Here is a 17,625-nt window from a genome sequence, read left to right as displayed (position 1 = left end):
TGAGTTTTTTGTCCACAGCCTGTCAACGACTCCATTCGGCTGTCATGGCAGATATTGGACCACTTTTGTCACAGTGTTTCAAATCCAAGACCTGCTTCCGTTGATATCTGGTATCCTGTTTTGAGACCTTCTATCAGCGACAGTGGAGTTGGGACGGGCAGCATTTGATCTATTCCCTGTCAGCTGTTAAGTTGCTATCATCCAGACACTGGGCTGTCAATAATAATATAACCTTGCAAAATATTGGTAATAACGCTGCAGATTTTCAGGCACTCTAAGCTATGAAAGAGAGTCGTCACTTTCATCAAAACCAGACTAGAATACTGAGTTTCTTTGTGACAGTTGAATCTGTGCTATTGAGGGCAAGGTTACCCACATACCCACAGAGAGAAAAAAGCTTACAGTATGTGTGATTTCTCCTCCATCTCTCTCAGTTTACATGTCACAGATTGAAAATTGGCTCCTATACCCTATTCCCTACATAGTGTACTACTGTTGACCAGGGCCCATCGGGCTCCGGTCAAATGCAGTGCACTATATAGGGCATAGGGTGCCATTTGGGACAAAACAACAAGTTGATCTGTTGCCTAATCTCCTCACAATACAATCTAAAGTAGACTCAGGGTAATGCCCCATCACATCAGATATGTCTTTATCTAAACGAGATAGGGGACGTGGAGACTAAAAAGGCAGTCTGTAATAGTATCCAACACAATCTCCAAATAAAATTGAGGCTTCTAAGCCCACAAAAGATTCTATTACATGAGATACACAGGGGTCAAGAGAGGAGGCCAAAGAGAGGAGGCCAAGAACCGGACTCTTACAGGAAAGATATTATATTAGTCAGCCAAGTATTCAATGAAATATACTGCAGGCCGGTGTGTTACTTTGAATAAAATAAAATATATAGAATGTATTTTATTTTGTGGTACCTTTATCTAGTAATAATTAACTATTAAACATTAATCCTATTACTGGAATATGAACATCAGTTCTCTGCTGCTTTACCTTTGTTTTATAAAAATATAAAAATAAATAAAGATTAGACTATAGCCAGATTCGAACAATGAGCGTTTTCTACAAAAGTATTCTAACATTTTTATTTTTATTTCAATCACACCTTAATTCAAATTGAAATTAAATCAGAGACAAATCCAAATATATTGTCACTCAACAATCTACCCCCTGCAATTCACTAACGTCCTGTCCAGGGGGTGCTACAGATACAGGAGACGGGCTACTGCCCTATGGGCCATTCTACTAAAACTGTGCATGCTGTTTGTACTAATCAGAGGTGGTTAGCGTATATACATTCTCCTTTGATTCCCATTCTGTTCCCACAATGTCCCCAGCTGGCCAGCATTGTGCTCTGAGCTCCAGGGTAAAGTTACCCTGGGTACTGATCAATGATCAGCTTCAATCCAAACCTTAACCATTAATGGGGAAAATTATAAACTGATCCTAAATCAGCATCTAAATAAACTTCACCCAACAGTATTCTAGCAACAATGGTTGTTTTAATGAGGCTTATTTAAAACTGAGCACTCATCGCCACCTGCTGTTCATCTACTTTATTACAATCAGGAAACACTTGGGAAGTGAATGAAAATGACTGAGTAAAATACAAGATAGTTAGGCAATTGGCTTGTAAAGTAATCTCCTTATTAATCTATTCTCATTGGTTGAGTGCCATATCAACAACTCTATGGAGAACTTTATTTAACATGAATCAATGAATGTATAAATACTTTTTCCATGTGGTCAAGCACGTCAGACATCCCCCCTACTTTTGCATAACAGCAATGTTCTCCACAGCAGCAATGTCTGTTATTTATGCTAATAATGCACATTTGTGCTAATACATGTTAAATAACTTTTTGAGTGACGTACATTACCAAGTGCATTATACAGTATTATAAACCCGGGAAGTTTAGGTTCTGGATGCTGATTGGCTGAAATAGCATTTCAGCCGTGTGCATTTCAACCGTGTGTGTATCAGACAATATACCACTTGTTTACTGTTCTATTTAAATTGGTAACCAGCTTATAATAGCAGTAAGGCACTTGGGGGTTTGTGTTATATGGCCAATATACCACAGCTAGAGGCTGCATCCAGAAATGATAGAAAAGAGTTTTCTATCCTGGTCAGATCCTTTAGTCATTGAACATATGGGTCATGTTCATTAGGGCATGTAGTACACACTTAGAAAAAAGGGTTACAAAAGGGTTCTTCTTCGGCTGTCTCCATAGGCGTCRGGGGTACGCCAAATAAAAATATGATTCACCTTTTTTATATTTTATAAATAATAATTTATTTACATTTGGGTGAGGTTTTTTTCTCACCTGAGTAGTTTCGTTTCACTGCCAAAAATAAAATTAAACCATCTAGTTTTCAGCGAAATAACAACACAATGTCAAATACAGGTAGCCTTGTCAAATTGCAACAAGCGGTTCTGTGAAAATTGTATTTAATCAGAAGTCACTGCCAGATTTCTGGATAGGGCTGCGCTCAGAGTTTATTGCATTGGCAAATCGCGCTGTTAAGACACAATGTCAAATACAGGTAGCCTTGTCAAATAATTAACATCCAGTCACATTAACCGTTACTCTCACGTGGGAAACCTTCACTCTTGCGCAGACATTTAGAAACGAAACACGACAATTTGAAAAATATGCCACGGCAAGTTTTTTGGGCGAGAATAAAGACGACTTTCGAGTAGTAAGACATGTATAAAAGCAACGGATACCATTAACCAACAGTTACCATTAAAACATGTTTTCTTCTATTGTGTTATTGACTGTACACTTGTTTATACAGACAATTCAGACAATTCCTTCATCAAACAACACTGTTTCACGACGCATCAGTGTCATGGCAGGAGATGTTTTGAAACAATTACTGCTTTGCATACAAGCCAGTGAATTATATGCGTTACAGCTTGATGAGTCGTGTCGTGGCGGGCCTGGCACAGCTCCTGGTATATGTCCGTTATGTTTCTGGGGGATCAATTAAGGAAGACATCCTCTTCTGCAAATCACTGGAAACCAAGACAACATGAGAGGATATTTTTAAAGTATTGGAAAGCTTTGTGACATCAAATGGACTTTGGTGGTCAAGATGTGTTGGTATCTGTACTGATGGAGCAAAAGCCATGACAGGGAGACATAGTGGAGTGGTAACGCGCGTGCAAGCAGTTGCTCCCGACGCCACATGGGGTTTACCCATGCATCATCTACCGAAAGGCTCTTGCTGACAGCTTGAAATATGTTTTGGACACTACAGTGAAAATTGTTAACTTTGTAAGGACCCTGAACTCTCATGTATTTTCTGCATTATGTAATGATATGGGCAGCGACCATGTAACGCTTTTACAACATTCAGAAGTGCGCTGGTTATCAAGAGGCAAAGTATTGACATGTTTTTTTTAATTGAGAGACGAGCTTAAGTTTTTTTTTACTGACCATAATTTTCACTTGTCTGACCGCTTGCATGATGACGAGTTTCTCACATGACTGGCCTACCTGGGTGATGTTTTTCTCGTCTGAATGATCTGAATCTAGAATTACAGGGACTCTCCGCAACTATATTCAATGTGCAGGACAAAACTGAGGCTATGATTAAGAAGTTGGAGCTCTTTTCTGTCTGCATTAACAAGGACAACACACAGGTCTTTCCATCATTGTATGATTTGTTGTGTGCAAATGAACTCAAGCGTACGTACAATGTCAAATGTGATATAGCGAAGCACCTGAGTGAGCTGGGTGCGCAATTACACAGGTACTTTCCCGAAACGGACGACACAAACAACTGGATTCGTTATCCCTTTCATGCCTTGCCTTCAGTCCACTTACCAATATCTGAACAAGAGAGCCTCATCGAAATTGCAACAAGCGGTTCTGTGAAAATTGTATTTAATCAGAAGTCACTGCCAGATTTCTGGATAGGGCTGCGCTCAGAGTTTCTTGCATTGGTAAATCGCGCTGTTAAGACACTGATGCCCTTTGCAACCACGTACCTATGTGAGAGTGGATTCTCGGCCCTCACAAGCATGAAAACTAAATACTGGCACAGACTGTGTGGAAAATGATTTAAGACTGAGACTCTCTCCAATACAACCCAACATTGCAGAGTTATGTGCATCCTTTCAAGCACACCCTTCTCATTAGCCTGTGGTGAGTTATTCACCATTTCTGATGAACAAATATGTTTTTATATGTAAGATGGCTAAATAAAGAGCAAAATGATTGATTATTATTATATTATTATTTGTGCCCTGGTCCTATAAGAGCTCTTTGTCAATTCCCACGAGCCGGGTTGTGACAAAAACTCACACTCATTGTTATGTTTAATAAATGTATTGTATAGTGTTTGTGTGACAGGCTTACAATGATGGCAAAAAACAACATTTGATAGTGCACTGACCCTGGTGCTAGAGGGGGTACGCAGCTGGAGGTTGAATGTTTGAAGGGGTACGGGACAATAAAAAGTTTGGGAACCACTGCCTTAGGAGAACCCTTTTTGGGTTCCATGTAGAACCCTTTGTGGAAAGGGTTTTACATGGAACCCTAAAGGGTTCTAGCTGGAACCAAAAAGGGTTCTTCAAAGGGTTCTCCTATGGGGACAGATGAAGAACCCTCATTGGTTCTAGATAGCACCGTTTTTTTGTGTGGACAATGTTTAAGAGTTTCTTACTGGACAATTCCAGGTAGTCCTTCCCTGTTCCAGTCCATTTTCTTACATTTGGTGTCTAATGAAATGAACATGACGACGTACTTTTGTTAGCAATAGGGCACCGAGTTGCACTAGTTATGAGAGGCTTACCAAAGACTCAGGACAGGAACCACAATAGCTTTTGAATGAATCAAGATAGTGAGAGTGGGGGAATGGCTAAGAGGAATGAGAGGAAGAGATAGGGAGAAAGAAATAGAAAGAACAAGGGAGAGATAAGAGAGAAAGAGAACAAGACTAACAGGGAGAGGAAAGAGGGGAACGAGGGACACCATGTTGGCAGCCACACATGGTGTGGTTTGGCAAGTTCTCGTCAGGGGCTTCCCAGTGAGCAAAACTGGTTGGCACAGTTTTGCTGTAGAAATTACTTATTTGTATCCAATTTTGCTCACTGGGTTGGGGGTGCAGGACAGGACATTTGCTGACCTTGAGCGGGGAGATATGGGAGTGGGACACGTAGCCATGCACATTCTCAATCTCCGAGAGGTTCTTCTCCGACACGTGCACCAGCTCAGGGGCGCGCACCTCGTTGGTCAGCCGCGGGAACCCGTGCTCAGGTGGAGAGTCCTCATCTTGATAGCGATACTGCTTTAGAAAGGAGGAAGAGGAAGAAGGAGGAGGAAAAGCGGTGGAAGGACAAAAGGAGCACAGAGGAAAAGAATAAAGAAACCATCAGAATGACGATAAATAATATATTGACATACATTTAAATTCCACTGTGAACCATGCTACTTGTAGAGAAATGTTATAAAGTCACATAATACATTGACTAGGCTACATGTACATATAGCCCAATTCTGTGGCCCAATGAAGTGAATGATGAGGCATCCTCTGTGATTGTTAATTCTACCCATGAAGTTCATATGGCACTGCTTCACTACTACTAAACCGTTGTGAAATGAGAGTGAAATCTGTGTCCCATTGGGGATCTCGGGGACAGAAGGTAAGGGAGGGCTTTGCCAGTGAGCATGAATCTGCGACAGCCTATGTAAGTGTGAACATGTGGACTGAAACATGGTAGCCTTATTCTAATTGGATAGAAAGTGGGAAAGTTGCACTTCTTTTCACAGTGCCTTTTTGTGAAATAACTAGCACCGGGATTCAATCAAAGGCGTGTTGTTGACAGATGCATTGCATTTAAATACAATTTCCCTCACCCTAGCAGAGATGGCATTCACRGTAAAGCTGAGGAAGGCAGCTCGAGCATGAATGACCTATAAAAGTCAAGTGCAGTGCACTTGCTGACAACTCGCCTTGGATTGAATCCTGGCYCAGCTGAACATTGCTACAGTTGGTAGCAATGACAAGAGGAAATGACTGAAGGAGTGTCTTGATGAAGTGATTCTCTGAACTTGCCTTGGAATACAGTATGCTACCATATCGTTCTTATGGCAAAACAAGACAACGCTTCCTTTCTCTTCTGATTGTCTGTCTTCCTGCCTACACATTGGTCATATCATGGCAAACTAATTCAGCTTGATATTTCGCATGACGTGTTTCTGGATGTAACATTTTCTATATTCATGCCTAAAAAAAGCAGGCAAATCTTTCTATTATAAACCTACTAAGATAACTCTTTGAATAATACAACTATATACACTGACTTTACAAAACATTAAGAACAAATCTATTGATGTCACTTATTAAATCCACTTCATTCAGCAAAGATGAAGGGGAGGATGGGCAAGACAAAATATTTAAGTGCTTTTRAATGGGGTATAGTAGTAGATGCCAGGCGCACTGGTTTGTGTCAAGAACTGCAACGCTGCTGGGTTTTTCACGCTTAACAGTTTCCCGTGTGTATCAAGAATGGTCCAGCACCCAAAGGACATACAGCCAACTTGACACAACTGTGGGAAGCATTGTAGACAACATGGGCCAGCATCCCTGTGAAACGCTTTCGACATCTTGTAGAGTCCATGCCCCGACGAACTGCGGCTATCCTGAGGGGAAACCTGCAACTCTATACTAGGAAAGTGTTCCTAATGTTTGGTATACTCAGTGTATATGCCCACATAGCTCTAAAATGTTCAAACCAACTCGAAACAATATCGAATAAATATATTTCCATCAAGCTCATACTGTACGTCCAGCATACTGTATACTGCCCCWAATGTCAACCTATTTGATCCTGATGGAGTGATAAGGGACAATATCCCCAAGGCCTGAGTGCCTTATGATATGATATGAAAGARGTGAAGTCATCTCTGTGTACAGCACATGCGAGTGGCATGGATGGGTGCCCTGCCTGAAGCATGGGGAGAAGGATGGCATGAAGATGGGGCCCGAGGGACAGTGTGAAGGTCTCTCTCTCACCCAGGGAGTGCTCATCAAGGCGGGGTTCATGCATGCCGGGGGCGGGCCAGTGTGTGGGGACCCCTGCACCGCTGCCGGCCTGTTCTGTGGACAAGAGAGAGCATTCTAGAATTGACCACAAGGGGGAAACCCTTAACATGATATCTGCACAACAATACAAAATGTCTGCTATGCATCTCCATTCTATATGTGGTACAGGCATGGCTCAGCTGGTAAGATCGTGGTGCCAAGCATCCTTGGTTACAATTCCACATACACATACTATTGCTTTGGATAAAAGCTTCTAGCAAGTGGTATAAACTGCAAAAGATTATCTTATGGCCACAGAAATTATTTGAATTCCAAAATGATGTGCAATTATCATAACATAACGCTGAATCCATTTTATCATCAAAATTAACTTTGTTGTATCAGAGGACCTCTATCCCAAGGGAGAGCCGGGTCGTATATATCACGTGTCTAAGAGTAGGAGTGCTGATCTAGGAGAATTTTTGCCTCATAATGAATCAGATCATTATGGACAGGAAGGACCTGATCCTAGCTCTCCTACTCTGAGACAGATGATACATACGGGCCCCTGTATACTTCAGCTGATGATATCTTTCAATCTCTAAGTTAAGAGGACTTGAAATTGTACTGTGTCTCAAGTTAAACAACACATTTGTCCAACTCAGGAATGCATGTAAACTCAGAAAAACGTCTTATGCAAACGGAAAAAGGAAAACAGTGCACCTAAGAGCACTGAGATCGACACCCACCACACACACACACACACACACACACACACACACACACACACACACACACACACACACACACACACCACACACACACACACACACCACACACACACACACACACACACACACACACAGAGGAGAGGGGTGCATGTGGGGAGCCGAGTGCAGTGCCCGGTTACCCTGTGACAACATGGCCACTCCAGATGAACAAAAGAGCAGATAAAGGAGGCAGATAATTTCACATACACATTTTTAGAAGGAATTAAAAGTAGTATGGGTTGCTTTTCCATGACCAGAAGAAAATCAGTTGCACTTTACATTCCAGTGCCCTTWTTACAGTGTAATTATTCCTGTAATTACAGCAAAACAAATATTGTAATTACTCATTATTACACTGTACTTCGGGGTTACTTAGGGTTATGGCTAAAGAAAGGGTTAGTGTTTAATGAGTAGTTACAATACTTCTTACACTGTAATGACATGAGTAGTTACACAGTAATAATGGCACTGTAATGTAAAGCGTTACTCAGAGATCTCATTAGCTCTAAATGTATTCTGTGATTCTTTGTCACATCCTTTTTCTGCTTGGGTATAATTGCATTTCATTCCATCCCACTGCAGAGCTACCCTGAGTATACAAAACATTAAGAACACCTGCTCTTTCCATGACATAGACTAACCAGGTGAATCCAGGTGAAAGCTATGATCCCCTTATTGATGTAATTTGTTAAATCTACTTCAATCAGTGTAGATGAAGGAGAGGAGACAGGTTAAAATAATATTTTTAAGCCCTGAGACAATTGAGACATGGATTGCGTATGAGTGCCATTCAGAGGGTGATTGGGCAAGACAAAAAATGTAAGTGCCTTTGAACAGGGTATGGTAATATTAGGACGTTCTTAATGTTTGGTATACTCAGAGTATACCGATGCAGTGATATGCTAATGTATGGTAGACCCATAAGTAGGCACAGTTTACTTGAAGTTGTTTAGATACTGTATGATGGATAACACATATACTACCACCAGGATTGTAATGTCTTTGTATTACAAGTAACCACTACACTTTGCACCAGTAACTACTTTAAACACGCATTTGGCGAGTTGTGAGGCCACGATCTGCAGCTGAGTACTGTAACTAACAACATTTTGGTTACCAGAGTAGTTCTGCAATAACTATATTGCATTAGAGTGAGGTAATGTAAATTGTTACCCATTAAGACTGACTTTTTATAGTGGCCTACATGTTCAGGCTGCCAGAACCTCTCAAAATCATTGAGGCATCATCCAGAAAGAGCAGAGCTTTTTCTTTTTTAAGCTTTTTTTCCCTTTGAACATGAGTCATCTTGAGCCACCATTGACAACAGTGTGTGTGTGCATACAAAAAGATGATTGCCAAACTCAATGCACGCAGAGCATGGTGGTATAGTGAAAAGTTGTCTTTATTCAAAGCATCGGAAATATATTCAGAGTTAAGAGATAGTTCCCTCCAAAATTATATTTTAGTATGTTGTTCATTAGTCCACTGTTAATTTGGGCTAGTTTTAGAGTTTGTTAGAGTTTTTAGTTAGGGCTGTCAGAGTTAATCAGTTAACTCAAGTGAACTTTTTGTAATTTTACGTGCACACTTTCAATTGTGATTAATTGCATTGTCTGAAAACATTCAAAATACACCGAAAACATCAAAAATACATMATCTATACAGCTAAAAACAACAATGTGATGTTAAAACAAGTTGAAATTGAGGTAAAAGAAAGGATTGGATTCAACCACCTCGGTAGCTTGCTAGCAAACATAAAACCCAAACATTGAAGCGATTTAGACCAGACTGTATGCTGGAAAAACACTTGGTTTGTTAATTTAGATTAAAACGAAACCGCTGTTAATTAAATACGAACACCAAACGTGTTTTAGCGTGGATTCCGCAAGGGCTAGCTGGCTGTACTACAGACACCTGTTGTCGTCGTGGGAAAGACTAATTGTTATCTTTTTGTAAAACAACTGGTTGCAGTAAAGAGCCAACCTGGATACTAAGGAGATCCTGCAGGAAATTGACGTGTACCAACAGCTTTACGCTATGGAGGAACAACATACTCCATCATGGAAAGATCCGACTTTAACCCGACAAAAAAAAAAGAAAAACAGATTAATCTACAGACACAGACGATTTACTTACCATTGAATTAGAGGCTAGTGCTCTGGTTGGAATCCATGCAACACTGGAAAAGTTGTGTGAGGAGATAGCAGGGCTGAGGGGTAGTTTGGAGTTTAGCCAGAGTGAAATTCTCACGCTCCAAGGAGAGAACAAGGCACTCACAGCCAAGGCTAAAATCCACGATTCCAACATGGATTGTCTACTCAGGGAAAACAGGGTGATGAAGGAGTCGCTACTAGACACACAAAATCGTAGCATGTGTGAAAATCTATTTTTTTCTGGGATTCCTGAGGACGCATCCAATAATCCAGAGGGCGCGATCAGAGAATTCATGCCATCCGCCTTGAAACTTCCTATAGAGACTGTAAACAAGGTGGCTTTCCACMGAGTACACAGACTTGGAGCTCGGAGCGACAAGACCAAGGGTCCCCGACCGATCATCGCAAAATTTGAACACTACCAACAAAAAGAGCTGATCAGTCTCAATGACCAATTTCCAAGGAAGATAAACAAACGTCATAAGAGACTGTATCCGGTACAGAGCCAACAGAGGGAGAAGGGTAAGCGTGCCTTTCTCATTGTGAACAAACTCTTTATAGATGGACAGCTATTCCGAGACAGCTCCATAACACCATAGCTGTACTAAATTCTACTGGGACTTCAGGTTACGAAAAAAAGAAAGCATGGGAACTGTAAAAATGTGAACACTATAAAGTGGATATGAAAACACACGTACTCATTTACATGCTCGCATACACATACACACTTATACATACACACACACACCTTATCTCGCTCTCTTTCTCTCTTTTCTCTTCTCTTCTCTCCCTCTCTCACCTCTCTCTCTATTGTCGAGAACTGTTTTATAATTTAATATGTTTCATGTGTTTCTATCATTTTTATKTATTTGTCTACAAGTTTATATATGTTTACAACAAGCAAGGGGATGATATCAGAATAGGGGCATTGGGGAATAATAACATATTGTAMGGAATACATTTGTACTGTAGTGAAGCCGTCTCTAGAGTAATGCAAGGTCTCTTTCATGATCATGTGAAACGTCAATTGCTATGGAAATGCTGGGATGTGTTTTTCAATAATGTTAAAGGTAATAATGATGCAACTATGACGGTGATACGATATGGATTACAATTATCATCATGAATATTACGGCTATACGCACTACATGTTACACACATAGACACTCAACCATGCAAAGTTATTATKTATTTGGACAGCACACATTATAGTCGTACTCTTATACAGACATTGTGCATACTCTCACTAAATCACATCCAATATCATACACATCAACCTACTCAGATTTACTACACATGTAATATCTTGTCTAAATTTTCTAACATCTGTGGCATTGGCTCACAGGCAAACAGACAAGGAAATAAAACAAATATTGCTAGAACCTATTTATTGAGTTTTAAATATCAGACTTTTGAAACCTTTAATTTTGACCGTCATAATACCTCTGATGGCAGTAACTTTACAAGTACTAATTATGGTCAATTTAGACTGAGAATAGTATCTAGTTATGGTAAGGGGTGAAATAAGTATAGCTAGTTATAATTGTAACGGTTTAGCAGATTATAAAAAAATAACATCAGTCTTTACGTGGCTAAAAGAAAAGGAATACAACATATACTGTTTACAGGAAACTCACTCTACATACTTAGACGAAGTTGCATGGAAAAAGGAATGGGGTAGTGAAATAATTTTCTGTCATGAACAAAGGAACTCAAAAGGTGTGATGATATTAATTAACAAAAATGTTGATCTGAATGTGCAAATAGTCAGCAATGATTCGCAAGGAAGGTGGATCTTTTTGAATATGAAAGCGGACAAAAAAGAGATTWGGCTCATTAATCTATATGGTCCAAATCAGGATGATCCATACTTCGAAAATATTTATATCAATTTATTGAACTTACAGGCAACAAATTATCATGTCATTMTGGTAGGAGACTATAACACAGTGTTAAGTGCCYCAATGGACCTTAACTTCTTGAGGGCAGGAGGCAGCATTTTCACTTTCGGATAAATAGCATGCCAAAATTCAACTGCCTGCTACTCATCCCCAGAATATAATATATGCATATTATTAGTATATTTGGATAGAAAACACTCTGAAGTTTCTAAAACTGTTTGAATCATGTCTGTGAGAATAACAGAACTTATGTAGCAGGCAAAACCCTGAGGACAAACCATTCAGAATTGTAATTCTTTTGATGTCACTGTCTTATTCAAGTAGGTTTCTTAGAGACACCAGATTTCTAATAGACTTGCTTGCAGTTCCTACCGCTTCCACTGGATGTCACCAGTCCTTGGAAATCGGTTGAGGTTATTCCTTTGTGTAATGAAGAAGTAGGGCTATCGTAAATGAGGGTCACATGAAGTACAATTTTTTGAAAGAGGCACGTTACGAAAAAAGTTGCGTCAGTTGTTTTCTTTTTGTATTGAACACAGATCATCCCGTCTTCAAATTGATCGATATTTAACGTTTAAAAATACCTAAAGTTGTATACAAAAGTAGTTTGAAATGTTTTGTAAAGTTTACATGTAACTTTTGATATATTTTGTAGTGAAGTATATTTTGACGATTGCGTCCCACCTGCCCCAGAGAGGTTAAAGGTAATCCCTCTAGAAACTATCATCACMGTGCCCTTAAGGAAATCACAAATATTATGGACACATTRGAAGAGACTATGGATATTTGGAGACTAAAAAACCCAGAACTAGTGAGATATACATGGAGGAGACTTAATCAAGCTAGTCGTCTTGACTACTTTCTTGTCTCTTTCATCAAAGGTTAAAAAAGTTTTAATAGGAGACAGAATGTGATCGGATCATCATCTAATTGGCCTTCACATAACTCTTATAGAATTTCCACGTGGACGGGGATATTGGAAATGTAATCTAAGTTTACTGGAGGACAACTTATTTTTAACTAAGACAAAATTATTTAGAACTGAATTTTTCCAGTATAATATAGGTTCAGCAAATCCCCTTATTGTTTGGGATACCTTTAAATGTACCTTCAGAGGTCATTCAATTCAATATTCATCAATAATAAAAAAGCAGTTTCTAGCTAAAGAGACAAGACTAAGAAGGGAAATCCATKAACTAATAGTACAGGTAGATAGCAATAAAAACGATACTACAGAGATACAAAATAAGTTAGAGGAAAAACAAAAAGAACTTGAGGAACTTATTCAAGAACRATCTAATGTTGTCACGCCCTGATCTGTTTCACCTGTTCCTGTGATTGTCTCCACCCCCTCCARGTGTCGCTTATTTTCCCCAGTGTATTTATCTCTGTGTTTCCTGTCTCTCTGCCAGTTTGTCTTGTATGTTTAGTCAAGTCAACCAGTGTGTTTTTCCCATACTCCTTTTCTATTCTCTTTTTATAGTCATCCCGGTTCTGACCGCTGCCTGACTCTGGACTACTTTCCTGCCTGCCTGTTCATCCTGCCTGCTCTGACCTTGATTCTGCCTGCCCTTCTGGTTTTGACCTTTTTGCCTGTCCACGACCATTCTCTTGCCTACCCTTTTGGATTAATAAACATTGTAAGACTCCAACCATCTGCCTCCTGTGTCTGCATCTGGGTCTCGCCTTGTGCCTTGATAAATGTAATCTATTACAAAAATAAAGCAAACTGGATGGGATTTGGAGAAAAATGCACAAAATTCTTCCTGAATCTCCAATACAGGAAAGCTAACAAAAAATAATTTGCAGAAACTCGTTACTGAAGACGTCATCTATGATTCTCTGAATTATATTTTAAAAGAGGAAGCTAAATATTTTAGGCAGATGTTCTCTTTTCCGTCTCACCCTCTCCCACTGAATGAAGATTATGGTAAGGAATTATTTCCAAATAATATTAAAAAAATTTAAATTTAAACAAATGTACAGAATGATCAGTGCGAAGGCCAAATTACAGTGGAAGAACTTTTTGAGGCTATTAAATCCTGAAAGGAAAAAACCCAGGGCTTGATGGCATACCGGTAGAGGTATATCAAGCCTTTTTTGATATACTAAAAGCTCCATTGTTAGATTGTTTTAACTACTCSTATAGAAATGGTAGTCTGTCAGGTACTCAACAGGAAGGTCTGATTTCTCTACTATTAAAACAAGACCCAGATGGCAAATATAAAGATCCAGTGTATCTAAAAAACTAGAGGCCCCTTACACTTCAATGTTGTGATGCAAAAAGACTAGCAAAATGCATAGCACTCAGAATGAAAAGGGTTTTAGCAGGTATAGTTCATCCTGATCAGACAGGTGTTTTACATGGACGATACATTGGAGATAATATACGACAACTACTAAAAATAATAGAACATCATGAAACATCTAAGAAGCCAGGCCTGGTATTTATAGCAGATTTTGAAAAGACATTTGATAAAGTAAGACTGGATTTTATTCATAAATGCCTGGATTTTATCAATTTCGGTGATTCTCTCATAAAATGGGTAAAAATAATGTATAGCAACACCAGGTGTAAAATAGTAAACGGCTACTTCTCAGAGAGTTTTGAATTGTCAAGAGGAGTAAAACAAGGGTGTCCACTGTCACCATATCTATTCGTTATGGCCATCGAAATGCTAGCTATTAAAATCAGATCCAATAACAACATTAGAGGATTAGAAATCCAAGGCTTAAAAACAAAGGTGTCCATGTATGCCAATGACTCAAGTTTTATATTAAGTATGCAAACTAGATCCCTGCAATGTCTCATTGAAKATTAGATAACTTGCCTGTACTTTGGACAAAAACCTAATTATGATAAGTGTACAATATTACGTATTGGATCTTTAAAAAATAAAACTTTTACATTACCCTGCAGTTTACCTATAAAAATGGGCTGATGGTGAAGTAGACATACTTGGTATTCATATCACAAAATATATAAATAAGCTCTCCACAATGAATTTCAACAGAAAACTTGTAAAAATAGACAGGATCCTGCAACCATGGACAGGTAAATATTTATTGAGAAATTGCCCTGATTAACTCCTTAGCCATATCTCAATTTACTCACTTACTTATGGCGCTGCCTACTCCTGATGATTCGTTTTTATAATCATATGAGCAAAATATATTTTTGCTTTATCTGGGACGCTAAACCTGAGAAAAGAAAGCGTGCCTATCTATATAATGAATATGAATTGGGTGGGTTGAGATTATTAAATATAAAAGCACCAAACCTAAACCTCTCTAAAAGCTTCACTTATGTACTAAAATGGCGGCGGAAGAAATGGCAGCAGTTTTACGGGCGCCTAACCAATTATGCTATTATGTGTTTTTTGTCACGTTATTTGTAACTTATTTTGTACATAATGTTTCTGCCACCATATCTTACGGCAAAAAAGAGCTTCTGGATATCAGGACAGCGATCACTCACCTCGGATTAGACAAAGATTTTTTCTTCAACAAGCAGGAAGCACAGGATATACTATTTGCCAAGAGTTTTCATCTATACTTTTCGTGGCTGTTTATTTACCACCACAGACAGACGATGGCACTAAGACCGCACTCAGTCAGCTGTATTAGGAAATAAGCAAACAGGAAACCGCTCACCCAGAGGTGGCGCTCCTAGTGGCCGGGGACTTTAATGCAGGGACACTTAAATCAATTTTACCAAATTTCTATCAACATGTTAAATGCGCAACCAGAGGGAAAAAAATTATAGATAACCTGTACTCCACACACAGAGACGTGTACAAAGCTCTCCCTCGCCCTCCATTTGGTAAATCTGACCACAATTCTATCTATTCTATTCTATTCTACCTCCTGATTCCTGCTTACAAGCAAAAACTTGAGCAGGAAACACCAGTGACACGGTCTATAAAAAAGTGATCAGATGAAGCGGATGCTAACCTACAGGACTGTTTTGCTATCACAGACTGGAACATGTCCCGGGATTCTTCCGATTGCATTGAGGAGTACACCACATCAGTCACTAGCTTTATCAATAAGTGCATCGAGAACATTGTTCCCACAGTGACTGTACGTACATACCCCAACCAGAAGCCATGGATTACAGGCAACATTCGCACTGAGCTAAAGGGCAGAGCTGCCGCTTTCAAGGTGCGGGACTCTAATCCAGAAGTTTATAAGAAATCCTGCTGTGCCCTCCGACGAACCATCAAACAGTCATACTACACCGAATCATACTACACCGGCTCCGATGCTCGTCTTATGTGGCAGGGCTTGCAAACTATTACAGACTACAAAGGGAAGCACAGCCACGAGCTGCCCAGTGACACGAGCCTACCAGACGAGCTAAATCACTTCTATGCTCTCTTCAAGGCAAGCAACACTGAGGCATGCATGAGAGCATGTGTGATCATGCTCTCTGTAGCCGACGTGAGTAAGACCTTTAAACAGGTCAACATTTACAAGGCCGCGGGGCCAGATGGATTACCAGGACGTGTGCTCCGGGCATGTGCTGACCAACTGGCAGGTGTCTTCACTGGCATTTTCAACATATCCCTGATTGAGTCTGTAATACCAACATGTTTCAAGCAAACCACCATAGCCCCTGTGCCCAAGAACACTAAAGCAACCTGCCTAAATGACTACAGACCCGTAGCACTCACATCCGTAACCATGAAGTGCTTTGAAAGGCTGGTAATGGCTCACATCAACACCATTATCCCAGAAACGCTAGACCCACTCCAATCTGCATACCGCCCAAACAGATCCACAGATGCCCTTTCCCACCTGCACAAAAGGAACACCTATGCGAGAATGCTATTCATTGACTACAGCTCAGCGTTCAACACCATAGTACAATCAAAGCTCATCACTAAGCTAAGGATCCTGGGACTAAACACCTCCCTCTGCAATTGGATCCTGGACTTCCTGACGGGCTGCCACCAGGTGGTGAGGGTAGGTAGCAATATATCTGCCACACTGATCCTCAACACTGGAGCCCCTCAGGRGTGCGTGCTTAGTCCCCTCCTGTACTCCCTGTTCACCCACGACTGCGTGGCCAGGTACGACTCCAACACCATCATTAAGTTTGCAGACGACACAACAGTGGTAGGCCTGATAACCGACAACGACAAGACAGCCTATAGGGAGAAGGTCAGAGACCTGGCCGGGTGGTGCCAGAATAACAACCTATCCCTCAACGTAACCAACACTAAGGAGATGATTGTGGACTACAGGAAAAGGAGGACCGAGCACGCCCCCATTCTCATCAACGGGGCTGTAGTGGAGCAGGTTGAGAGCTTCAAGTTCCTTGGTGTCCACATCACCAACAAACTAGAATGGTCAAAACACACCAAGACAATCATAAAGAGGGCACAACAAAGCCTATTCCCCCTCAGGAAACTAAAAAGATTTGGCATGGGTCCTCAGATCCTCAAAAGGTTGTACAGCTGCAACATTGAGAGCATCCTGACTGGTTGCATCACTGCCTGGTACGGCAACTGCTCGGCCTCCGACCGCAAGACACTACAGAGGGTAGTGCGTACGGCCCAGTACATCACTGGGGCTAAGCTGCCTKCCATCCAGGACCTCTACACCAGGCGGTGTCAGAAGAAGGCCCTAAAAATTGTCAAAGACACCACCCACCCCAGTCATAGACTGTTYTCTCTACTACCGCATGGCAAGCGGTACCGGAGTGCCAAGTCCAGGACCAAAAGGCTTCTCAACAGCTTTTA

The 17,625-nt window shown here is 40.4% G+C and overlaps 1 protein-coding gene across 14 annotated transcripts in view; it reads right to left on the bottom strand.

The window, feature by feature from the left end:
• LOC111950591 (disks large homolog 2-like) overlaps positions 1-17,625 on the bottom strand; it is a 287,220-nt gene that overhangs the window by 153,592 nt on the left and 116,003 nt on the right. For 13 of the 14 annotated variants that reach the window (XR_011473940.1, XR_002875505.2, XM_023968282.2 and 10 more), the window contains 2 exons: positions 7,046-7,129; positions 5,156-5,317 (listed from right to left, as the gene is read on the bottom strand). Coding sequence is in view for 12 of the 14 variants with exons in the window: in XM_023968282.2 (XP_023824050.1) it covers positions 5,156-5,317; positions 7,046-7,129 (246 nt within the window). In the remaining 2 variants the exon portion in view is untranslated. The remainder of the gene's footprint in view (positions 1-5,155; positions 5,318-7,045; positions 7,130-17,625) is intronic. The other variant, XM_023968284.2, reaches the window with a different exon arrangement.

This window comes from Salvelinus sp. IW2-2015, linkage group LG23, assembly GCF_002910315.2.
Source record: "Salvelinus sp. IW2-2015 linkage group LG23, ASM291031v2, whole genome shotgun sequence".
Lineage (NCBI taxonomy): Eukaryota > Metazoa > Chordata > Actinopteri > Salmoniformes > Salmonidae > Salvelinus > Salvelinus sp. IW2-2015.
This window is presented reverse-complemented; position numbering and strand designations above follow the sequence as displayed.